Source organism: Oncorhynchus clarkii, chromosome 28 (assembly GCF_045791955.1).
Source record: "Oncorhynchus clarkii lewisi isolate Uvic-CL-2024 chromosome 28, UVic_Ocla_1.0, whole genome shotgun sequence".
Classification (NCBI taxonomy): Eukaryota; Metazoa; Chordata; class Actinopteri; order Salmoniformes; family Salmonidae; genus Oncorhynchus; species Oncorhynchus clarkii.
The window spans coordinates 20,450,447-20,476,726 of NC_092174.1; the positions used below are offsets into that span (position 1 = coordinate 20,450,447).

The 26,280-nt window shown below is 41.4% G+C and overlaps 1 protein-coding gene across 2 annotated transcripts in view; it reads left to right on the forward strand.

The window, feature by feature from the left end:
• LOC139387107 (astrotactin-1-like) overlaps positions 1-26,280 on the forward strand; it is a 251,064-nt gene that overhangs the window by 60,126 nt on the left and 164,658 nt on the right. For both annotated transcript variants that reach the window (XM_071133115.1, XM_071133116.1), the window contains exons 4-6: positions 2,133-2,288; positions 13,165-13,314; positions 14,239-14,406. In XM_071133115.1, the coding sequence (XP_070989216.1) occupies positions 2,133-2,288; positions 13,165-13,314; positions 14,239-14,406 (474 nt within the window). The remainder of the gene's footprint in view (positions 1-2,132; positions 2,289-13,164; positions 13,315-14,238; positions 14,407-26,280) is intronic.

A 26,280-nucleotide genomic window follows, 5' to 3' on the forward strand; every position in this document is an offset into this window, starting at 1 on the left:
CATTTAAATGTCTTGGAATGGCCTAGTCAAAGCCCAGACCTCAATCCAATTGAGAATCTGTGGTATGACTGTTCCTCTGTACACCAGCGGAACCCATCCAACTTTTTTTTACATATTTTTTTTTTTAGCCCTTTTTCTCCCCAATTTCGTGGTATCCAATTGTTGTAGCTACTATCTTGTCTCATCGCTACAACTCCCGAACGGGCTCGGGAGAGACGAAGGTTGAAAGTCATGCGTCCTCCGATAAACAACCCAACCAGCCGCACTGCTTCTTAACACAGCGCGCATCCAACCCGGAAGCCAACCGCACCAATGTGTCGGAGGCTACACCGTGCACCTGGCAACCTTGGTTAGCGCGCACTGCGCCCGGCCCGCCACAGGAGTCGCTGGTGCGCGATGAGACAAGGACATCCCTACCGACCAAGCCCTCCCTAACCCGGACGACGCTAGACCAATTGTGCGTCGCCCCACGGACCTCCCGGTCGCGGCCGGTTACGACAGAGCCTGGGCGCAAACCCAGGGACTCTGATGGCACAGCTGGCGCTGCAGTACAGCGCCCTTAACCACTGCGCCACCCGGGAGGCGAACCCATCCAACTTGAAGGAGCTGGAGCGGTTTTACCTTGAAGAATGGGCAAACATCCCAGATGTGCCAAGCTTATAGAGACATACCCCAAGAGACTTGCAGCTGTAATTGCTGCAAATGGTGGCTCAACAAAGTATTTTTTTTGGGGGGGGGGGGGGGGGGGGGGTGAATAGGTATGCATGCTCAAGTTCTGTTATTTTGTCTTATTTCTTGTTTGTTCCACAATAAAAAATATTTTGCATCTTCATAGTTGTAGGCATGTTCTATAAATCAAATGATACCAACCCACAAAATGTTTAATTCCAGGTTGTAAGGCAACAAAATTGGAAAAATGCCAAGGGGGGTGAATACTTTTGCAAGCCACTGTAGCTAGCCCAGGGCCAGTCTTAGCCTGGGGCGAGGAACAATTCTATGTGAATGTATCCCTCATTTACTCAAATGTTTCCTTTATTTTGGTAGTTACTTTTATGTGTGCACGTGAAGTGAAATTAATCTTCAAGGATATCGAAAGAATTGAGTAATTTGGTCCAACACATAGACATTTTGTTTGGCACTGTAGGATTTATATAATTATTTCATGCAACTGCTACAGTAATAGTGTAATGATATTACGTATGACCAAAGTGCTAGTCGTATAATGACTCTGGCTATGGTCTGAGCATGTGTGTTTTGCTAAACCACTAAATCATCTATCTGACCCTGCTAGAAATACAAAGTCCTTTCTATTTTGCTACTATTTATCTTTATCACACTTGCTCCGGTATGATTTGACTATCTACCTACAATAGGAGGTAATACAATACAAACAATGAATCAGAGAGAGATTATTCAGAAGCATTCAATATTGTCTAACTCAAATATCATACACGTTTTTGGCTTATTGGCTATTTTCAATGCACTCTTTCATTCACAGTCATTTGCTTTGGAAATATCCTCATTTGTAATCAGTGGACCTTAGAATTAAAAACACCCCCTGAGAAATATATGGAACAGCAATGATTTGAAATACCCACAGAATTTCAATTAGCACAAGACATACTTTTCCAAATGTAAGAAATATGACATTCTAGATTGTGCTGATTGGTTTTGAGATTGCATCTAGTTTCAAAGTCTAAATAAAACTCCCAGGAGGATATTGAAGTGGAATAATTTCATGCATTTTACATTAAGTGCTAAACTCATTTAGATAAGGCAATAAACTACCTCAACAAAAGCCTCTCTCAATATTGTTGGTTCTGGTCAGAAGAAATACCAGCCAATGAAATGTTCTCTAGTTGTGACAGGAAATTATGCATTATAAACTGACTTGTTTTGGCTGTAGCTATTCTGTGTGAACGCTACAGTCGGCAGAAAAAACAAGAAGAGGGAATAAAGTATGTAGCCCTATAAGGATATACTTTACTGTGTAGTGCTGATTCTCATTATTTTAAAGCTATTGTCCCCTCAGAATGACATGCTACTTTTTCACATTTTAATCCTGTATTAGTGGGTTTATACTACACCTGTCTCGTTTCTCTCCCTAATTATGATTGTTCTGTCATCATCAGGGAGTGACAATACAAAGTTGTCCCTAATGAACAAGTACAAGGACAACATCATAGCCACCAGCCCCATTGACAGCAATCACCTGCAGCAGAACACTCTCCTCCCCCACAACACCTCCACCAGTCAACGCAAACAACGTCTGTCCAGCAAAACCCGAGGTGAGTCATTCATCGATCCATATCCACTCCCATTCTGACCATTGTCTGTTCTCTGACAGTAAAGGATAAAACACACCATGCCGACCCACGACTAGAAATGTGGCCAAAACGGGAACAGTGCCGATAATGTACATTTGTCCAGAAATGAACAGAGCAATGACAGCCAATGTTTTGTTCAGAGGCAATATGATGGCTATGCACTGCCTTTAACTATTCGTAGGCACTGTGTGTTTTGTCCTTAAAGGGATACTTCGGGATTTTGGCATTGAGGTCCTTTATCTACTTCCCCAGAGTCAGATGAACTCATTGATACCATTTTTAAGTCTCTGTGTCCAAATGGTATCCATGAGATCATCTGATTCTGGGGAACATAGATAAAGGGCCTCTTTTCCAAAATCCCGAAGCATCCCTTTAAGAGACTGTTATAAGAGAGTATTGAAAAAGAGGGCATGTCATTCTGAAATGAGACACCAGTTTGTTCAGTTGACCCTGATCATAATCCACTTTGCTCCATGACTGACTAGTGTGGATGGTTTATTTTCTGGTTAGAAAAGCAATTCTAGTGTGTGGGATGTTATAGAATAGAGGATTCAAATAGCAATGTCACGCTAACCAGCTCATTCAGCATGTAGTGGTGGCTAGGGAACTATAGAGCTGTTTTGTAAAGTAATTTTACAGTTATGAAAGATTAATTTGTGTCAACCACCATTTCCATCTCATTTTGTGAATTATGATGAGAATTGTGAGAAATAAACATGACTCTGGTTTCAGATAGAGAAGAGTGGGGTTAGAGTCGTGCCAAAGGGTTAGTTGAGCCACCTCGTTTCTAGGAAGCCATACACAAAATGAATCATGTGACCAAATATTTAGGAAGAGGTCATCATTTCATGGATTCTGTGAAGCCAGAAAATATATGATAAAAGTGGTAAGCAAGTTAGGTCCCAAAAACAAAACAAATATTTAGTTTGTATCTAAACCAAAGTAGATATTTTACAGACTGTTTTATAGATCAGTTGGGGTCTAAGCTAATACATGAGGTCCTAAACCTATCATGAAAGTGCGTCCTTGTACTGTAGTTGTGGGCTAATATGGTGAAAATGGTTGCTTTGGGGTCAATTGTGCCTTTTGGTTAGAGGCAAGTTAAGCCAATGGTCAAATCAATATACCCCATACAAATGATGATTACATCTGGTCAGTTTTATGCATATACAGTTCTTTCACAAAGTATTCACACCCCTTAACTCTTTCCAATCTTTTCTTGTGTTACAGACTGAATTAAAAATTGATTACATTTAGATTTTTGGGGGGTCACTGGATGATACACAATGCCCCATAATGTCTAAGTGGACTTATGTTTTTCGAAATTTCTACAAATTAATTGAAAATGTAAATCTGGACATTTCTTGAGTTAATAAGTATTCAACCCCTTTGTTATGGCAAGCTTAAATATGTTTAATAGTACACATTTGCTTAACAAGTCATATAATAAGTTGCATGGACTCACTCTGTGTGCAAAAATAATGTTTTTTTAATGACTACCTCATCTCTGTACCCCACACTTACAAATATCTGTAAGGTCCCTCAGTCAAGCAGATGTTGCACAATCCAGGTGTGGAAAGCTCTTAGGGACTAACCCAGACAGACTCACAGCTATAATCACTGCCAAAGGTGCTTCTACAAAGTATTGACTCAGGGGTGTGAATACTTATGTAAAATAGATATTTATGTATTTAATTTGCAAAAAAAATAAAAATAATTCTGACTATTTCCAGGGAAACACAATGTCCTGATATACAGTACCAGTCAAAAGTTTGGACACAGCTACTCATTCAAGGGTTTTTCTTTATTTTTACTATTTTCTACATTGTAGAATAATAGTGAAGGCATGAAAACTATGAAATAACACATATGGAATCATGTAATATAGAAAAAAGTGTTCAACAAATCAAGATATATTTTAGAGTCTTCAAAGAAGCCACCCTTTGACTTGATGACAGCTTTGCACACTCTTGGCATTCTCTCAACCAGCTTCATGAGGTAGTCACCTGGAATGCATTTCAATTAACAGGCGTGCCTTGATAAAAGTTAATTTGTGGAATTTATTTCCTTCCTAATGCGTTTGAGCCAATCAGTTGTGTTGTGATAAGGTAGGGGTGGTATACAGAATATAGCCCTATTTGGTAAAAGATCACGTCTACATTATGGCAAGAACAGCTCAAATAAACAAAGAGAAATGACAGTTCATCGTTACTTTAAGACATGAAGTTTCTTAAGCACTATGATGAAACTCGTTCTCATGAGGACCGCCACAGGAAAGGAAGACCCAGAGTTACCTCTGCTGCAGAGAACAAGTTCATTAGAGTATACTGCACTTCAGATTGCAGCCCAGATAAATGCTTCACAGAGTTAAAGTAACAGACTGCTGTTCAGAGGAGACTGCTTGAATCAGACCTTCATGGTCAAATTGCTGCAAAGACACCACTACCAAAAGACAACAATAACACAAAGAGACTTGCTTGGATCAAGAAACACGAGCAATGATCTGTCCTTTGGTGTGATGAGTCCAAATTTGAGATTTTTGGTTCCTACCGCCGTGTATTTGTGAGACACAAAGTAGGTGAACAGATGATCTCTACATGTGTGGTTCCCACCGTGAAGCATGGAGGAGGAGGTGTGATGGTGTGGGGGTGCTTTGCTGGTGACACTGTCTGTGATTTATTTAGAATTCAAGGCACACTTAACCAGCATGGTTACCACAGCATTCTGCAGCGATACGCCATCCCATCGTGTTTGTGCTTAGTGGGACTATCATTTGTTTTTCAACAGGACAAAGACCCAACACAACTCCAGGCTGTGTAAGGGCTTTTTGACCAAGAAGGACAGTGATAGAGTGCTGCATCAGATGACCTGGCCTCCACAATCATCCAACCTCAACCCAATTGAGATGGTTTGGGATGAATTGGACCGCATAGTGAAGGAAAAGCAGCCAACAAGTGCTCAGCATATGTGGGAACTCCTTCAAGACTGTTGGAAAAGCATTCCAGGTGAAGCTTGTTGAGAGAAGGCCAAGAGTGTGATAAGCTGTCAAGGCAAAGGGTGGCTACTTTGAAGAATCTAAAATGTGAAATATATTTTGATTTGTTTAACACTTTTTTGGTTACTACATGATTCCATGTGTTATTTCATAGTTTTGATGTCTTAACTTTTATTCTACAATGTAGAAAATTGTAAAAATAAAGAAAATCCCTTGAATGAGCAGGTGTGTCCAAACTTTTCACTGGTATTGTATGTGTATATATCCTGTTAGATAGAATACTATATTTCCTTTGACGTAGTGATGCTGAATGTAAGAAATGGCTCAACATGCCCCACTCTCCCCTACTGTTGTCTTGGTTGAAAATATTTATTTGCATTGCTGTGCAACTTTGTGACTTTCTCAGAGAGCATAGGAGAATGTTCCCTTTTCTGTCTGATATTTCTTGAAAACCTGTATTGTGGATATGCACCTGCTATATATTTTTGCTTCATAATGAGAACATGAATCAAATCTCGCTAAGGAAGAAAAAAAATAAAAATGAATAACTTTTATCAATAATAGACTTTGAGAACAGAGAGAGCAGTGTACGTAACACAGCACACTAATGCCATATTCACTTGGTATTCTGGAAAGCCTGTTGGGCAAAACAGAAGTGAATTAGCTGATCACTTTCAGGACAGAAAATGCTAAAGATCCAATCTGTTTGCTAATTCAATGGCAAAATAAAAGCATACCATGTCCGCAAAATGCTCCATTGGCTCTTGGCTTCCCCCAGCCTATCTGTCTCTCAGAGTTATGAGCAGCCTTTGGTTTTCTGCTCTCTGAAAGCAATCTCTCACAGCCCTACAGCCCGCTCTCAATGAGATTGCCGCCTTCAGAATTAAACATACACCATTTGCATATTTATCTTATTCATTTAGTTGAATTTGTTTATTTGGAACACCAGAGGACAAAGAACAATGGAGGACAACTCTAAATGCGTTATCATTTTATCTGCTCTTTATCTGATCCTTTTTGTGACAACTTTTTCTCTCCACAACAAACCCCTTGGTGGTTCTATGTACAAAGTGTACACAGTCCAGTAAATCGGAATTGGAAAGACTAAGCCTGGGGTTATATTGCTTCATCTATTGTTTTTGTTTGGACATCTATTGTTTTTGTTTTGGAATCCGAGTGATAAAATATGCACATGCATATGTAAGGTCTTTACGCTATTCTCAGTGGACATTTAACAGCGTTTAGTATTGGGGGGAAGCTTTTACGCATCAAATGTTTATGCCTCCCTCAAATGTGCTGCTCAACGTGTATGGCAAGCCAAACAGCGAGGTTGGGGTAGCTGTCTTTGTCACAGCTGTTGTCTGTTTGGTGTTTGTTGTCTGCTTCAAGGAGCCCTTGTCTTGTTATACTGAACTTGTTATTCATACCGGGAAATTGAAGTGCTCGTCTCAAAGCAACTCTACCCTTTTAATTGTAGCATACAGTACGTTAGCGATCCAGCCATACAATTACTCCACATTATATTTGGAACAACAAGCCCAAAGATGAAGCTGTCTCTGAATTTGGAGTCAAAAGTCATAATAGTTGTTGGATGTTAACACTGTTCAAAATGTTAAAGATTCTCATCTGTGTCCCAGCAGTACTTCTCATGCAATCACCTTTTTACACGTTTTACACGTTCTCTCTACAGTTGTGGTTACAAGCCTTTTGTCAGATTTCTATTGGTAGTACTCATTTGGGTTTTTGCACTTCTCCCCAGTGATTGTCATTCCAGTGTCATTGTCGCTGCTGCCAAAAGTCCTCTATATTTATTGAGATCCGGACCCCGAAAGCTCTGGGCAAAATAACTGTATTGTAAGCGGTATTTGTACCTGCAGTGCATGCCTAGTGCTAAGCAACATCATGTGTTGAATGTTTAAAAGAGTCCGTCTTTATTCGTTGCCATAGAGCTTTGCACCTTTTGCCCCGTGCCTAATTGTTGAGGCTAACAGTCTTTTCAAACTGCTGCATTCGATTTGTTGTTAATTCCTTGGAAGGTGCTTTATTTCTTCTTTGTAACCTAGAGAAACACTAATTGTATCCTCTGAGTGTCATTTTGACATTTGTTTCACCTCCTTTCACAATTATAGATTTTGTCCTTTGATTATATCAATATTTAACTCAGTCCTTGAGAATAGTTTATTTTTTGTTGTTAGGGATTGTTATGTGCTATACATGTTTGTAAAATAGTTTATCAATGGAATCACTTTTGTTTTTGTAGTTTATATGCTCCCTGTGAATATTGTTATCAAGTCAATGTCATTCTGCTGAAACAGTGCCTTAGTAATGCCATCTTGTACATGAAACTACTTGTTCTTTACAGTACTTTTCAAGACAGAGCTTCCACTTTGTCAGATGTTTATGCTTGCCAGAGACATTTTTATTCACCCTTTGTTTTGGAGAACCTTTTGTGGTTTAATTAAAGGCAATGTCTTGGTTTGGATTTTTTATGCTATTGTCAATGAGCAATTCAAAATGAAGTTAGTGGTGCTAGGATTTCCAGCTGAGCCAGCATAGCTTTAAGCTTTGATGGATTTGTCTGCTTACTTTGTAATAGCAAGACCACTAAAACTTGTGAGAGGAGCTATAACACATCCTTTTTAAATTATAGGTTTCAATGTTAATGCTTCTACCAAAACAGTCATTTGCTTCAATTGGATTCCCAATGTAGTCTATACAGCCTACTTAAAACAATACCCTTTTAGATATGCTATTTTCACAATGCCAAAGCCTCAATCTAATGGCTTCAATGAGATAATGATTATGAACATGTATTACTTTATTCTCCCTTGCGTTGTACCTGAACAGCGCCATCTTCCATCTCTGTAATGGATAGTGGATGTAAAGTCATAATATGGACTGACACAAACTGTATTATCCACCGACTGAGGATACATATTCCATGGCCCAGTCTTATCATGCATCTCTCTTCCTGATGCAGCATAATGAAAGCATTTTTCCTGTGCTGTGCTGGGTAGGATAAATGTAAAAGTACTGCACTATGGGTAAAATTCAGACCTGAGATACGCACATAATTTAACTTTATTTCCTTTTTATGCAATTTTCTCATACGCGCATTTTGACCTTCAACTTAAGCAAGGGAGAAATGCAAGTGCAAGCAAGGTGAGCGTTTGAGAAGGGTGCAATTGCGGCTCGCAATTCGGGGTGTTCCTGCATGTGGGCATTCCTGCATCTGCAAGAACCCCTCTTTATACTTCTACTGGTCCATTTTTAAGCTATGACTATGGTACACAAGTGGGACACGGGGCGTTCCAGTACAGTAGGTGCCAGTATTGCACCATAAAGTTGGATGCTAACTGCCGATAAACCCCACAGAAGAAGAAGAGGTAAGGGTGACAAGCAACAACGATAGCTGTCGGCATTGCTTTCCCACAGTTCTGTTAACGACGGTGAGGGCAGGTGTTCGGCAGGCGGAAGCGAATGACACTGTGTGCTAGTTAGCTAGGAGGACTGCGGTACACAGCAGGCAGGAGGCGGGGACGACACCGGTAGCTAGCTAGCTAGCTAGGACACCGGTAGACAGTGTCATTCGACCCCTGGAGAACTCAGATAATATTTGTATTTCCCTTTTGACCCACATTTTAATTGCATAGACAATCTGGGAAAATCCAGAAAATCCAAAGTGTTGGCAAGCATGAAGATGGCATGCTCGAGGGGGGTGGCATTCACGCAGGAACCAATGGGATGCCCACAGGCAGGAATGCCCTGAATTGTGGGCTGCAATCACCCACTATTGACATGTTTGGTGAAATTAAAGATATGGAGATGTGGCAGAGGTGTGTCTATAGATACACCGTATTATGGCCTTGACTTATTTCCTTAAATAATTCCATCACCTTTACCCACGAGGAAACCATGAGTAAGGTCTAGCGAACCTGCCTGTTCCAAGTGGAAATAGCATGTAGGACTACTTTCTGTTTTGCGATTGAAATAACACCATTCTCCATGCACTGTATATGATAAGAGCTATTGATAAGAGCTAGTTAAATGAGTAATCGGTTTGGATAAGGGGATTGTAAATATAGGCTAAATGACAATCTATTTTAGAATGTTTTATTCATATTCCACAACTTTCCCTTTTTCCTTCAATTTGTAGGCAATAGCCTATGTTAAATAATATTAGCCACTATCCGTAGCTCAGGTAATAATCCCGTATATTTAACTGCCAATTTAGTGTTTGTTCTATTACATTGTTTGATTTAGCCTACCTTTATTTATTTCCTCTGTAAACGCTGTCACGTCCTTGTGGTTGTGGCTGATGGTCAAGTAATAGTGGATGCTATTTAATGAAGGCCAAATATAAAATACATTGAGACATGTAGGCTAATTAAATCATTATGGAGCTCATTTATGCTGCTCAAATCATTACTTTGAACTTGATGCACGGTGCAGGACTGGAAACTTGCTATCACACAGTTCCATGATCAATGCGGGAAATTAGGGTATTATAATTATATTGTAGGCTATACTACTTCCGTTGTCAAACCACTTTTTTTCGTTCGTGCGTAAAGGCTGTATTTTTACATGGAGTAAGATTCATGATTATTCCCTAAACATTAATAATAATGTGTAAAATCAGTGTTTTTAAATCTACCCATGGGTTCTGAAATGGAGACGACAAATATGCATATGTTTTCATTGCTATCTTTATATATTCTCCATAGTCTACATTCAAGATCAAATTCAAATTAAAGGTACACCATATTTCAAGAGATTTCTTCCCCAAAAAACTCCCTGATCCAATTAGTAGTTTTTGGTGTTGAATTTAATTTATTCAGAGCACAGAAGGGAACCACGCCCTCAAATCTCGTTAAGTGCCTCCATAAGGTAAGTCTAAATATCAACTACTGAGAAGTGAGTAGGGAAGGCGTACATTTCGTAAGTCTGAATCGGCCTGTCTAAGAATAGGGTGCGTTTGGGACTTAGCCAGAGTCATGTTGGTTTAATGAATTGTGACAGAATACCATTGGATGTATGTTGTTGTTATGTGACTTTCATACTTTCCACCTCATGAATCCATGTATTAATCACTTCCTGAGAGAGGGTATAACTGTATGTCTTGTATAGAATATACTGAAGATAGGCATGTTTTATAAAAGCTGAAGAATTAGCCCACTGTTCCAGTTATTATTTTCCATTCGTACCATAGCATGATCAAAATATGAAAATGTAACAACAATCCAGCTGTTAAAACTTTAACAGACTCCAAAACATGCCAGAATGTTTTGCATGTACCGTATGGCTAACACTGATCCAAGGCAAGCAGTACAATATGTTGCGTATCACACAACTCCAATCAGCTCCCTTAATGTTATTAGAAACATTCATTAAAGGTCACATTTAGTGGTACAGGAATGTGGATATTAGCACAGACGCCTCAAGTTTTCAGTTTCACTATCAAGATTTTGATACAGCTACACATTTTTAACCTTCAGGCAATGTAAATAATCGAATCCACATCTTTTATAATGAATTATGCATTTGTTGATGTTTCTTTTCGATTAACACTTAAAGTGTCAACATGATCCATTTGTAATTGAGAACAGTCAGTATGTAATTCCCATGGGACTGCTATGCAGGGGTACATAGCTCTCCCTTTCTACTTGCCATATTACTGTAACGATTACATATGGCTATTAGTTTGGTGATGGCAATGCAAAGTGATTGTAGAAAAAAAAACTTGCTGTATAAATTCCTTAATCAACTGCAGAATTGGTCAATGGACATCCAATGTATTCCACGCATTTCATCCAAACAGAGGACACATCACATCGTTATTGTGATGAGCATTTTTTTGTGTGAATTCTATAGCGGGTTCAACCTTCTTAAACCCGGACGGGGACTCGGGCACGGAGGCCGACAGCGAACCTCAGCTGACCTTTTACACTGACCCCAATCGCAGCAGGCGCCGCAGCCGAGGTATGAGAAATGGTAACGCCAACAGCGCGTGGGGCTCAGGGGGTAAGGAAGGAATATTATACTGTACGGACATCATCTGATTTCATACTCGCATGATGACAATAAAAAATGCATATATTAGAGGAGATGAATGGACAACAAATGTATGTGTTTGCAATGCTTCAGTTCAAACACATACACATAGATTCAAACATTCTCTCTTTGCTAGTGATCATGTTTGGTGTTAACAATGTGCTTTGTTCTAACCCCTTTGAGTATGTGTACGATTTTGATATCTGCCTAACTTGAGACAATGATGTTTTTAGCATTGTAATGTTTGAAATAAAGGAAGCGATTGGCTTGTATTGTTGTTGTGTGACCGTGAAAGCGCATGGTACCAACAGTATGTTTGTGAGCATGCTATATGTCCTTGGCGCTGTGATGTACAGTAATGATGTGGGGGATGTGGGGAACCAAAATAAAAGCATCTGAACGACCAGATATGGCATGCCTGCCTCAACATCCTCAACACCGCCTCCAACCAATTAAGATTTTGCACAGGTGTCATAAACAAAATAACCAACACATTTAATTAGTAAAGCAGTTAAGAATAGAATGTGCATTTCTACACAAACCGTGAAGCTAAATCAAAATAAATGTTGACTTGATGAGACATTAGTTGATTTATTTGTATTTTTATCTGGAGACCTTAAATCATGTTACTGAAATTCAATACCATCTGTAGATGTTCAAACAAAACAAAGATGTGCAGAAAGAGAGTGTCATAATGATGGGATTCATTTTTCATTCTCTTTTTGTTAAAAAAACGTAATGGATGAAGTTTGTGGCTTTGTGTCACATTGCAAAAAAGGGAATTTGAATTATAAGATTATGTTACCTTGTTAGCAAAAATGCACTCAGTATTAAGTTCCCTATATGTGGGGGAATTTGTTTTACAAGTTAGGTCTCGGTATTACTCTGCAATCCTTTGTTTTTAAGGATTAACTTAAGCTATATTTTGAATTAAGAAGTTCTGCCTGAGTTATTTTAAGAATGCTAAAAGGGACAGTAATCGAGGAACATTGGATAGGGATTAAGAATCACTTCTAACAAAGTTGAAGGCTGTTATTGGCTTCCTATAATACAGGTCAGATTGTTGTTGGCTTGTGTGTGTGTGTGTGTGTGTGTGTGTGTGTGTGTGTGTGTGTGTGTGTGTGTGTGTGTGTGTGTGTGTGTGTGTGTGTGTGTGTGTGTGTGTGCTGTAAGGTAGGACATTTTGTTTTTTGGGGGGGTAGATCAGCTTTAAATTGCAGATACATTGTGGCTTCTATTAATGTAATTGTCTCCATTTCCAATCCCCATATTTTTTTGTAAAAAATAAAAAATATATATCTGTATTTACAATATGTTAGGCGTGCTATAAGTAATGAACTCTGGTGGGGCTGCACCAAACCGGATGGCAGGAAAGGAGAAGAAAGAGGCAAAGCAACCTTTGAACTGCTCTTATTTGGGCTATTTTCTTTTTTTCCTTCAGCACATATGGCAATAGCACCCTTCAAAGGAACACTTTTATCGCCCCACCAGCTAGACTTGACTAGCCAAATCTCCCAAAGCTACCGGTTTGATACAGAGGTCCCTTTCATGGGCAGAAAGCCCAGTGATGACTTGTTTGTAAGCGACTCCCTTGGTGGAGGTGCTGGAGGGAGTAAAGGGGTGCTTCCCAAATGGCACCATATTCCCTTTATTGTGCACTACCTGACCCTATGAGCCCTGGTCAAAAGTAGTGCACTATAACGGGAATAAGGTGCCATTTGGGAAATAGCCACAGTGTGGTTTCAGCATCACATGCTTCCCCTTTGTTGTCTGTGTCCTTCTTTTTTCCAGCAGGTTCCCCACGAAGCCCCATCAATAAGACCACCCTGACTTTGATCAGCGTTGTCAGCTGTGTGATCGGCCTGGTGTACTCCTCACACCTCTCCTGTGGCCTCAACGTCCGGGTCATCCTCCATGTGCCTGAGCACCTCATCGCAGACGGTAAGGGGCGATCGCCTGCCCTCCTGAAAACCACATGAGTATAACTGTATGGCTCTCTGCTACCCCACTCCCAGACAAAGGGAAATGGGGAAATGTCACTAGGCTGATTCCTCCCCTCTCCCCTCTCTCCTCCCATGTGAGACCACAACAGATGTGCCCTCAAAGCATCAAAGCACAATCAGGCCAGGTCGTCGTGACCACCCACTGTATCATCACTCTCTCTCCACTTTCTGTGTGCTTGGGCTGGCTCGCTAATGAATTTCAGGGTAGCTAGCACCTGCAGAAAAGCACTGCAGGCCAAGTACTCACTCTTGGCTCATTGGCATTTTTCAGCCATCATGGGAGCTGGCAGTCCAGATATATTATGGGGTGTGACTTGCCTTACTCATCCATCATTCCGGTTTGATTTGATTCCTAACCACAACTGTGTTCCACAGATACTCCGGGTGTTATTATCATTCCGGAAGGCATCCAGGGGAGGCAACGTTGAAAAGAGATGAAGGATTGTGAATTTGCCTTTTGAATCGCAGGAACTCAGATCGATTTAGAACGTGTCCATAAATGTCTACACAATCTTATCAGACTTAATGTAATGTTGTGGTTAAGGTGATAACAATCTAGGTTTTTGCCTAGGAGAAATCCATATTTATGCCACAGCTGTGTATGCAATGCACCTTCAGAAATATGAAATGAGTTGCCGGAACATTGTGTCCTGTCCATTTCATTGCTGTTTTTCATCCGGGGAAATGTAATACTCAGAAAATGTATTCTTTTTTGTGCCTTGTGATAAGTCTCTACTCACGAACTGTTAAATAGAAAGGTTGATAGAACTGCTGATGTACAGTACTGAAAATTTAATTGATCAGGTAGGTGCCTAAACTGTGTGTTTTCCAACAACCAACAACCCTTTCCTTTTTTTCTTAGGGTCCAAGTTCATTTTGCTGCAGGGCAGTCAACTGGATGCGTCTGACTGGCTGAACCCGGCCCAGGTGTTGCTATACTACCAGCAGAATGCCAGCGGGCCTTGGATCAATGAGCTGTGTGGCCGCCGCATTCTGGACCCCTGTGAACACCAGTGTGATCCAGAGACAGGTACTATACCGCATATTGCATGCCACCGATTCTCACATTCTAACTCTGGCAACCAATTACATCTGTCTGCACTTTCATTGAACTTCAATATTGCGTTTAAGTTAATTGTATTGTATTTATTTTGCCAGAAAAGGTATACATACAAATGTGCATTGGATCCACAGAGGATTGCACTTAAAAAAAAGAATTCAAAAAAGTTTCTCAGGTAGTTCTCAAATGTATATGAATGTACAAAATACAAGAAAGATCCAGAACGGAATGGAATGATGTATTTGAGGTTGTATCACAAGCAGACCTGGCTTCAAATACATGTGTATTTGAGTATTTGTTATTTAAAAACGTTTTTTCTGTGTTTCTAAGTATTTGAAAATATACAGCCCAGTACTTTTATTTTAGTAATTGAATGGTTGATTGTAGAAAACCAAGAGGTCGACCAAATTGTATTTGTAAGTATTTTCAAATACTAGTTTACAGAAGTGGAGTGGGACTCCCGAGTGGCGCAGTGGTCTAAGGCACTGCATCGCAGTGCAAGCTGTTGATTCCACTAGAGATTCTGGGTTCGAGTCCAGGCTCTGTCACAGCCGGCCACGACTGGGAGACCCATGGGGCGGTGCACAATTGGCCCAGCGTTGTCCGGGTTAGAGGAGGGCAGCAGTTGTCGCTGTTTCCTCTGACACATTTGTGTGGCTGACATCTGGGTTAAGTGGGCAAGAAGGGTTGGAAGGGTTGTGTTTCGGAGTACGCACAGCTCTTCACCTCTCCAGAAACCTTTGATGTTATTCTACAATGTAGATTATTGTAAAAACACATTTTTGACTGGTACTGTCTATATATTATAGCAAGACAGGAAGCATATTAACTGAGAAGTGGTCCGTGGTCACCACCTGCATAACTACTCCTTTATTGCCCCCAATAAAGGAGTTGTTATGCAGGTGGTGAGGGCAATAAAGGAGTAGTTATGCAGGTGGTGACCACAGACAACTTCTCAGTTCCTATGCTTCCTGTCTTGCTAATATATATAGACAGTACCAGTCAAACATTTGTTTTTACAATAATCTACATTGTGGTCTGTGGTCACCACCTGCATAACTACTCCTTTATTGGGGGCAATAAAGGAGTAGTTATGCAGGTGGTGACCACAGACCATTTCTCAGTTCCTGGCTGATGTTTTGGTCACTTTTTAATGCTAGTGGTAGCATGAGACGGAGTACACAACCCACACAAGTGGCTCAGGTAGCGCAGCTCATCTAGGATGGCACATCAACGCGAGCTGTGGTAAGAAAGTTTGCTGTGTCTGTCAGCGTAGTGTCCAGAGCATGGAGGCGCTACCAGGAGACAGGCCAGTACATCAGGAGACGTGGAGGAGGCCGTAGGAGGGCAACAACCCAGCAGCAGGACCGTTACCTCCGCCTTTGTGCAAGGAGGAGCAGGAGGAGCACTGCCAGAGCCCTGCAAAATGACCTCCAGCAGGCCACAAATGTGCATGTGTCTGCTCAAACGGTCAGAAACAGACTCCATGAGGGTGGTATGAGGACGTTTGGCATTTGCCAGAGAACACCAAGATTGGCAAATTCGCCACTGGCGCCCTGTGCTCTTCACAGATGAAAGCAGGTTCACACTGAGCACATGTGACAGACGTGACAGAGTCTGGAGACGCCGTGGAGAACGTTCTGCTGCCTGCAACATCCTCCATCATGACCGGTTTTGCGGTGGGTCAGTCATGGTATGGGGTGTAATTTCTTTGGGTGGCCGCACAGCCCTCCGTGTGCTAGCCAGAGGTAGCCTGACTGCCATTAGGTATCGAGATGAGATCCTCAGACCCCTTGTGAGACCATATGCTGGTGCGGTTGGCCCTGGGTTCCTCCTAATGCAAGACAATGCTAGACCTCATGTTTTTTATTTTATTTTTAATTTCACCTTTATTTAACCAGGTAGGCAAGTTGAGAACAAGTTCTCATTTACAATTGCGACCTGGTCAAGATAAAGCAAAGCAGTTCGACACATACAACGACACAGAGTTACACATGGAGTAAAACAAAAATACAGTCAATAATACAGTATAAACAAGTCTATATACGATGTGAGCAAATTAGGTGAGATAAGGGAGGTAAATGCAAAAAAAGGCCATGGTGGCAAAGTAAATACAATATAGCAAGTAAAACACTGGAATGGTAGATTTGCAGTGGAAGAATGTGCAAAGTAGAAATACAAATAATGGGATGCAAAGGTGCTAAATAAATAAATAAATAAAATAAATACAGTAGGGAAAGCGGTAGTTGTTTGGGCTAAATTATAGGTGGGCTATGTACAGGTGCAGTAATCTGTGAGCTGCTCTGACAGTTGGTGCTTAAAGCTAGTGAGGGAGATAAGTGTTTCCAGTTTCAGAGATTTTTGTAGTTCGTTCCAGTCATTGGCAGCAGAGAACTGGAAGGAAGGAATTGGTTTTGGGGGTGACCAGAGAGATATACCTGCTGGAGTGCGTGCTACAGGTGGGTGATGCTATGGTGACCAGCGAGCTGAGATAAGGGGGGACTTTACCTAGCAGGGTCTTGTAGATGACATGGAGCCAGTGGGTTTGGCGACGAGTATGAAGCGAGGGCCAGCCAACGAGAGTGTACAGGTCGCAATGGTGGGTAGTATATGGGGCTTTGGTGACAAAACGGATGGCACTGTGATAGACTGCATCCAATTTGTTGAGTAGGGTATTGGAGGCTATTTTGTAAATGATCGCCGAAGTCGAGGATTGGTAGGATGGTCAGTTTTACAAGGGTATGTTTGGCAGCATGAGTGAAGGATGCTTTGTTGCGAAATAGGAAGCCAATTCTAGATTTAACTTTTGATTGGAGATGTTTGATGTGGGTCTGGAAGGAGAGTTTACAGTCTAACCAGACACCTAGGTATTTGTAGTTGTCCACGTATGTGGCTGGAGTGTGTCATCAGTTCCTGCTAGAGGAAGGCATTGATGCTATGGACTGGCCCGCCCGTTCCCCAGACCTGAATCCAATTGAGCACATCTGGGACATCATGTCTCGCTCCATCCACCAATGCCACGTTGCACCACAGACTGTCCAGGAGTTGGCGGATGCTTTAGTCCAGGTCTGGAAGGAGATCCCTCAGGAGACCATCCGCCACCTCATCAGGAGCATGCCCAGGTGTTGTAGGGAGGTCATACAGGCACGTGGAGGCCACACACACTACTGAGCCTCATTTTGACTGGTTTTAAGGACATTACATCAAAGTTGGATCCGCCTGTAGTGTGGTTTTCCACTTTAATTTTGAGTGCGACTCCAAATCCAGACCTCCATGGGTTGATAAATTTGATTTCCATTGATCATTTTTGTGTGATTTTGTTGTCAGCACATTCAACTATGTAAAGAAAAAAAAAAGTATTTCATAATAATAATTAATTCATTCAGATCTAGGATGTGTTATTTTAGTGTTCCCTTTATTTTTTTGAGCAGTGTATTTGCAGTATAGCAATTAAACACTGGAGTGACAGATGTGCAGAATATGAATGTGCAAGTAGAGATACTGGGGTGCAAAGGAGCAAAATTAATAAAATAAATAACAGTATGGGGATGAGGTAGTTGGATGGGCTATTTACAGATGGGCTATTTACAGATGGGCTATGTACAGGTGCAGTGATCTGTGAGCTGCTCTGACAGCTGGTGCTTAAAGTTAGTGAGGGACATATGAGTCTCCAGCTTCAGTGATTTTTTGCAGTTCGTTCCAGTCATTGGCAGCAGAGAACTGGAAGGAAAGGCGGCCAAAGTAGGAGTTGGCTTTGCGGGTGACCAGGGAAATATACCTGCTGGAGCGCGTGCTATGTGTGGGTGCTGCTATGGTGACCAGTGAGCTAAGATAAGGCGGGGATTTACCTAGCAAAGACTTATAGATGACCTGGAGCCAGTGGGTTTGGCGACGAATGTGAAGCGAGGGACAGCCAACGAGAGCATACAGGTCGCAGTGGTGGGTAGTATATGGGGCTTTGGTGACAAAATGGATGGCATTGTGATAGACTGCATCCAATTTGTTGAGTAGAGTGTTGGAGGCTATTTTGTAAATGATCGCCAAAGTCAAGGATCGGTAGGATAGTCAGTTTAGTGAGGGTATATTTGGAAACATGAGTGAAGGATTCTTTATTGCGAAATAGGAAGCCGATTGTAAATTTAATTTTGGATTGGAGATGCTTAATGTGAGTCTGGAAGGAGAGTTTACAGTCTAATCAGACACCTAGGTATTTGTAGTCGTCCACATAATCTAAGTCAGAACCGTCCAGAGTAGTGATGCTGGAGGGGTGGGCAGGTGTGGGCAGCGATCGGTTGAAGAGCATGCATTTAGTTTTACTTGCATTTAAGAGCAGTTGGAGGCCAAGGAAGGAGAGTTGTATGGCATTGAAGCTCATCTGGAGGTTAGTTAACAGTGTCCAAAGAAGTATACAGAATGGTGTCGTCTGCGTAGAGGTGGATCAGAGAATCACCAGCAGCAAGAGCGACATCATTGATGTATACAGAGAAAAGAGTTGGCCCGAGGATGGAACCCTGTGGCACCCTCATAGAGACTTCCAGAGGTCTGGACAACAGGCCCTCCGATTTGACACACTGAACTCTGTCTGAGAAGTAGTTGGTGAACCAGGCGAGGCAGTCATTTGAGCAACCAAGGCTGTTGAGTCTGTCGATAAGAATGTGGTGATTGACAGAGTCGAAAGCCTTGGCCAGGTCGATGACTACAGTTGCACAGTATTGCCTCTTATCAATGGCGGTTATGATATCGTTTAGGACCTTGAGCATGGCTGAGGTGCAACCATGACCAGCTCGGAAACCAGATTGCATAGTGGAGGTACGGTGGGATTTGAAATAGTCTGTGATCTGTTTGTTAACTTAGCTTTCGAAGACCTTAGAAATGCAGGGTAGGATAGATATAGGTCTGTAGCAGTTTGGGTCTAGAGTGTCTCCCCCTTTGAAGAGGGGGACGACCGCTACAGCTTTCCAATCTTTGGGGATCTTAAGGGTTGCATCAATTTCGGCGGATCATTTTAGAAAGAGAGGGTCCAGATTGTCTAGCCCGGCTGATTTGTAGCGGTCCACATTTTGCAGCTCTTTCAGAACATCAGCTGTTTGGAGTTGGGTGAAGGAGAAATGGGGGAGGCTTGGGCAAGTTGCTGTGGGGGGTGCAGGGCTGTTGATCGGGGTAGAAGTAGCCAGGTGGAAAGCATGGCCAGCCGTAGAGAAATTCTTATTGAAATTCTCAATTATCATGGATTTATCGGTGGTGAGTGTTTCCTAGCCTCAGTGAAGTGGGCAGCTGGGAGGAGGTGGTCTTATTCTGCAAATTTCTGTTTGAAAAAGCAGGCCTTTGCTTTCCTAACTACCTGTGTATATTGGTTCCTAACTTCCCTGAAAAGTTGCATATCGCGGGGGCTATTTGATGCTAATGCAGTACGCCACAGGATGTATTTGTGTTGGTCAAGGGCAGTCAGGTCTGGAGTGAACCAAGGGCTATGTCTGTTCCTGGTTCTACGTTTTTTGAATGGGGCATGCTTATCTATGGTGAGTAAACCACTTTTAAAGAATAACCAGACATCCTCTACTGACGGAATAAGGTCAATATCCTTCCAGGATACCTGGGCCAGGTCGTTTAGAAAGGCCTGCTCGCTAAAGTGTTTTAGGGAGCGTTTGACAGTGATGAGGGGTGGCTGTTTGACCGCAGACCCATTACGGACGCAGGCAATGAGGTAGTGATCGCTGAGATCCAAGTTGAAGACAGCAGAGGTGTGTTTGGATGGCAGGTTGGTGATATCTATGAGGGTGCCTGTGTTTACAGATTTGGGGTTGTACCTGGTAGGTTCATTGATAATTTGTGTGAGATTGAGGGCATCAAGTTTAGATTGTAGGATGGCCGGGGTGTTAAGCATGTTCCAGTTTAGGTCACCTAACAGCACGAGCTCTGAAGATAGATGAGGGGCAATCAATTCACATATGATGTCCAGGGCACAGCTGGGGGCAGAAGGTGGTCTATAGCAAGCGGCAACGGCAATGGCAATAATACATCAATGATTTGGTGCAGCACCTATCATGACCCCAAGGTGACCCCCATCAGGTGTAAAGCCATAACATATAAAGTGGGGCAAAAAAGTATTTAGTCAGCCACCAACTGTGCAAGTTCACCCACTTAAAAAGATGAGAGAGGCCTGTAATTTTCATCATAGGTACACTTCAACTATGACAGACAAAATTAGAAGAAAATCCAGAAAATCACATTGTAGTATTTTTTATGAATTTATTTGCAAATTATGGTGGAAAATAAGTATTTGGTCATCTACAAACAAGCAAGATTTCTGGCTCTCACAGACCTGTAACTTCTTCTTTAAGAGGCTCCTCTGTCCTCAACTCGTTACCTGTATTAATGGTACCTGTTTGAACTCGTTATCAGTATAAAATACCTGTCCACAACCTTAAACAGTCACACTCCAAACTCCACTATGGCCAAGACCAAAGAGCTGTCAAAGGACACCAGAAACAAAATTGTAGACCTGCACCAGGCTGGGAAGACTGAATCTGCAATAGGTAAGCAGCTTGGTTTGAAGAAATCAGCTGTGGGAGCAATTATTAGGAAATGGAAGACATACAAGACCACTGATAATCTCCCTCGATCTGGGGCTCCATGCAAGATCTCACCCCGTGGGGTCAAAATGATCACAAGAACGGTGAGCAAAAATCCCAGAACCACACGGAGGGACCTAGTGAATGACCTGCAGAGAGCTGGGACCAAAGTAACAAAGCCTACCATCAGTAACACACTACGCCGCCAGGGACTCAAATCTTGCAGTGCCAGACGCGTCTCCCTGCTTAAGCCAGTACATGTCCAGGCCTGTCTGAAGTTTGCTAGAGAGCATTTGGATGATCCAGAAGAAGATTGGGAGAATGTCATATGGTCAGATGAAACCAAAATATAACTTTTTGGTAAAAACTCAACTCGTCGTGTTTGGAGGACAAAGAATGCTGAGTTACATGCAAAGAACACCATACCTACTGTGAAGCATGGGGGTGGGAACATTATGCTTTTGGGCTATTTTTCTGCAAGGGACCAGGGCGACTGATCCGTGTAAAGGAAACAATGAATGGGACCATGTATCGTGAGATTTTGAGTGAAAACCTCCTTCCTGGATCTTTCAGCATGACAATGATCCCAAACACACCGCCCGGGCAACGAAGGAGTGGCTTCGTAAGAAACATTTCAAGGTCCTGCAGTGGCCTAGCCAGTCTCCAGATCTCAACCCCATAGAAAATCTTTGGAGGGCGTTGAAAGTCCGTGTTGGCCAGCAACAGCCCCAAAACATCACTGCTCTAGAGGAGATCTGCATGGAGGAATGGGCCAAAATACCAGCAACAGTGTGTGAAAACCTTGTGAAGACTTACAGAAGACGTTTAACCTCTGTCATTGCCAACAAAGTGTATATAACAAAGTATTGAGATAAACTTTTGTTATTGACCAAATACTTATTTTCCACCATATTTTGCAAATAAATTCATAAAAAATCCTACAATGTGATTTTCTGGATTTTTATTCCTCATTTTGTCTGTCATAGTTGAAGTGTACCTATGATTAAAATTACAGGCCTCTCTCATCTTTTTAAGTGGGAGAACTTGCACACTTGGTGGCTGACTAAATACTTTTTTGCCCCACTGTACATTTTTTCAGAAGCATTCTATGATTGATAATGTCAAAAGTCACAATGACATCTTACAAAACAGCTCTCACAATCTTTTTATTATCAATTTCTCTCAGCCAATCACCAGTCATTTGTGTAAGTGCCGTTCGTGTTGAATGCCATTTACTATAAGCATGCTAAAAGTCTGTTGTTAATTTATTTATTGTAAAATAGCATTGTATCTGGTCAAACATATTTTTTTCCAAAAGTTTACTAAGGATTGATAACAGGCTGATTGGTCGGCTATTTGAGCCAGTAACGGGTGCTTTACTATTCTTGGGTAGCGGAATGACTTTGCTTCCCTCCAGACCTGGGTGCACACAGTTTTTTGTAAGCTTAGATTGAGGAGATGGCAAATAGGAGTGGCAATATCGTACTCTATCAATTTTCCATCCAAGTTGCCAGACCCAGGTGGCTCGTCATTGTTGATAGACAACAATCATTTTTTCACCTTTTCCGCACTCACATTACAGAATTCAAAATTACAATGCTTGTTTTTCATAATTTGGTCAGTTATACTTGGATGTGTAGGTTCGGCGTTTCTTGCTGGCATGTCAGGTCTAAGTTTGCTTGTCTTGCCAATACATTTTTTTAAGTATACTGCACAAAAATATAAACGTAACATGCAACAATTTCTAAGATTTTACTGAGTTACAGTTCATATCAGGAAATCAGTCAATTTAAATAAATAAATTAGACCCTAATCTATGTATTTCACATGACTGGGAATACAGATATGCATCTGTGGTCACAGATATCTTAAAAAGGTAGGGGCGTGGACCAGTATCTGGTGTGATCACCATTTGCCTCATGCAACGCGACTCGTCTCTTTCGCATATAGTTGATTAAGCTGTTGATTGTGATCTGTGGAATGTTGTCCCACTACTCTTTAATGGCTGTGTGAAGTTGCTGGATATTGCCATGAACTGGACACACGGTCGTACACATAGATAGATCCAGATCATCCCAAACATGCTCAATGGGTGACATGTCTGGTGAGTATGAAGGCCATGGAAGAACTGGAACATCTTCAGCTTCCAGGTATTGTGTACAGATACTTGTGTCATGGGGCAGTGCATTATCATGCTGAAACATTAGGTGATGGCGGCTGATGAATGGCACGACAGTGGGCGACAGGATGTTGTCACATTATCGCTGTGCATTCAAATTGCCATCGATAAAATGCAATTGTGCTTATTGTCTTTTGCTTATGCCTGCCCATACCATAACCCCACCGCCACCATGGGGCACTCTGTTCACAACAATGACATCAGCAAACCGCTCGCCCACACAACAGCTTCTTGATATACCACACCTGTTAGGTGGATGGATTATGTTGGCAAAGGAGAAATGCTCACTAACCGGGATGTCTAGGATGTTTCTAGGATATTTTATTTAAGCTCATTAAACATGGGACTAACACTTTACATGTTGCGTTTATATTTTTGTTCAGTGTAGTTGCCAATATCAGTGTGTTTTGTGATGAAGGAGCCATCTGATTCAATGAATGATGGAGCTGAGTTTGCCCTTTTGCCCAAAATTGAATTTAAGGTGCTCCAAAGCTTTTTACTATCATTCTTTATATTATTTATTGTTGCTTCATAGTATGGTTTCTACTTCTTTTTATTCTGTTTAGTCACATGATTTCTCAATTTTCAGTAGGTTTGCCAATCAGTTATGCAGCCAGACTTATTTGTCATTCCTTTCGCCTCATCCCTCTCAACCATAAAATTGTTCAATTCCTCATCACAGGGATTTAACAGTTCTTGCAGTCATTTTCTTAATGAGTGCATGCTTTTTAGTAACTGGAGTAAGCAATTTCATAAATATGTAAAGTGCAGTGTCTGGTTGCTCCTCATTACACACCATAGACAAGCAAATATTCTTTACGTCATCAACATGCTGTTGGAATCACTATATAACCTCTTGTAGGACCTCTTATTAGGTCCAGCCTTTGGAACTTTGGTTTTCCTAGATATGGCTACCATATTTTGATCATTACATCGGATGGATTTGGATACTGCTTTAAAGCAGATGTCTGCAGCATTAATAAAGACTTAGGAATCAATACATGTGGATGATTCATTTCTGTGCTGTTTAGAAATACCGTAGTAGGTTGACTGATAACCTGAACCAGGTAGCAGGCACTTGTTACAGTTTGAAGCTTTTACTTGAGTGGGCAGTTTGATGAAAGCCGGTCAATATTTAGGTCACCCAGAAAATGTTCCTCTCTGTTGATATCACAAACATTTTCAAGTAGAGATGCACAATATACCGGTGAACATATCAGAATGGGAAGATATTAGCTAAAAATGCAAACATCGGTATCGGCCCGATGTCTAGTTTAACACCGATGTGAAAAACCGATGTCAAAGCTGACGTACAACCTATATAACGTAGGTACATGACACATGACATAATGACACCACGTAAAATGTTGCACTACACGTGCAACACAGCATTCCTAACCTAGCCTACAATTGCTGTGTGGTTAGAGCAGTCAACAAGTCAAGCAGTCTTTTGAAAGAGTAAGAAAATGTCAACGAGACAACTCAAAGGCGAAATCCATTTACGGCAACATAGTGGAATTCATTGCCCTTGACAATCAACTATTCTTATTGGCTTTTGCGACTGGTCAAGCACCGGTACACTAACGCTACCAAGTGCGCTATTGTTCAGATGTTGCCCTACCAGAGTTACACAGTAATAGCGTCACTGCTATTAGCTTCACGGCATACTATGGAACACCGTTTGGGTCTTTGCTTGTCAACAAAAGATACACGTCAAACAACACTATTTGACAATAACACTGTTTGTCACGTTAAATAAGCTTTTAATTTGACATGTCAAATAACACAGTTCTATTATAGAATGTTGTGTGTTCTGAATTTGCATTTGCAAGCCAAGCGCCACCACTACTATCAGTAGCACTGTCAAAGCTGTACAAAAAAGTCTGCAAATAAGCAAACACCGGACACGAACATTGTGTTTACAATACCGCATTGATAATAAAGCATTATTTGTTTGACCACAACTTCTGGGGTAGCTAGCTAGCTTTAGCTTGGTACCTAGCTAGCAACAATACAACCAGCCTGAAAACAATGACCAGTAGAAACTGCAGTCATTTTCATTGTTCTTGGCAATGATTTAGTAATCCTGATAGTAGTGGTGGCGCTTGGCTTGCACGTGCAAATTCAGAACATTCATCTGGCTAGTGAGGCTTGGGTTATGTGTTGTGAAGCTAGCCGCAATAAGGATTAGGCACAATAGTGGAATTTGTGGTTTGCCTTCAAAATAAAAGTACCTCTGAAGGTGATGCAGAGGGTTACAAGGTGGAATCATAGCATATTTAGACTAGATTGTGTTAAACAAGGATGGAATGTGAAGCATTAGTCTACTCGGTGACACCCACAGAATGCAACTCTGTAGAGTTTACACAGATATTAGTGTTGTAGCTCTTATCGCGGGACTGTGACTGTGTGAAATCACTTCCCCAGTCAGCCTATTGTGTGTATTGACATTCATATTGCACTGTTCAGCTTTACCTAAGGATTGGGGATCAATGAAATGGGGTAACAGTCTATTCAATACCCAGTATATTTTTTCCCAATGTCCTCCTCAGAGTTATCAGACTCCAAAATATCCACGCAGTATTGTTTTTCCTCTGGAATAGTGTTCAATACACAAAGGTAGACAATATATGTGACTCAATTCACAGTTGTTTCAGAGTCCCGCAATAAGAGCTACGATGCTAATGTTCTCTGGGTGTCACTGAGTAGACTGATACCTCATGTCACTGATGCATAATCCATAGGTAAGGCTGTACGGTGAAATAAGTATGCCCCCAATGCAATTCTAAAAAATAATACATCCAGTGTGATTTCAACAGATTTTTTGTCAAATTAACAAATGATTAACTTTTGTTGATTTTATGTAACAACATCCCAACCTCATTTAGCATGATCTATTAAATTATGGCATAATTCTACAATTTGTATTCATTTTCATCACTGTCAATGACATACTTTTATTTTGAAGGCTAACCGCAAAGTCCCCCATTGTGGCTAATCCTTATTGTAGCTGCCTTCACATAGATGGGTTCGATATCATTAATCAAATAAGACCTGTCTTATAAATTAGGGTTATTCTAGATGATGACACCT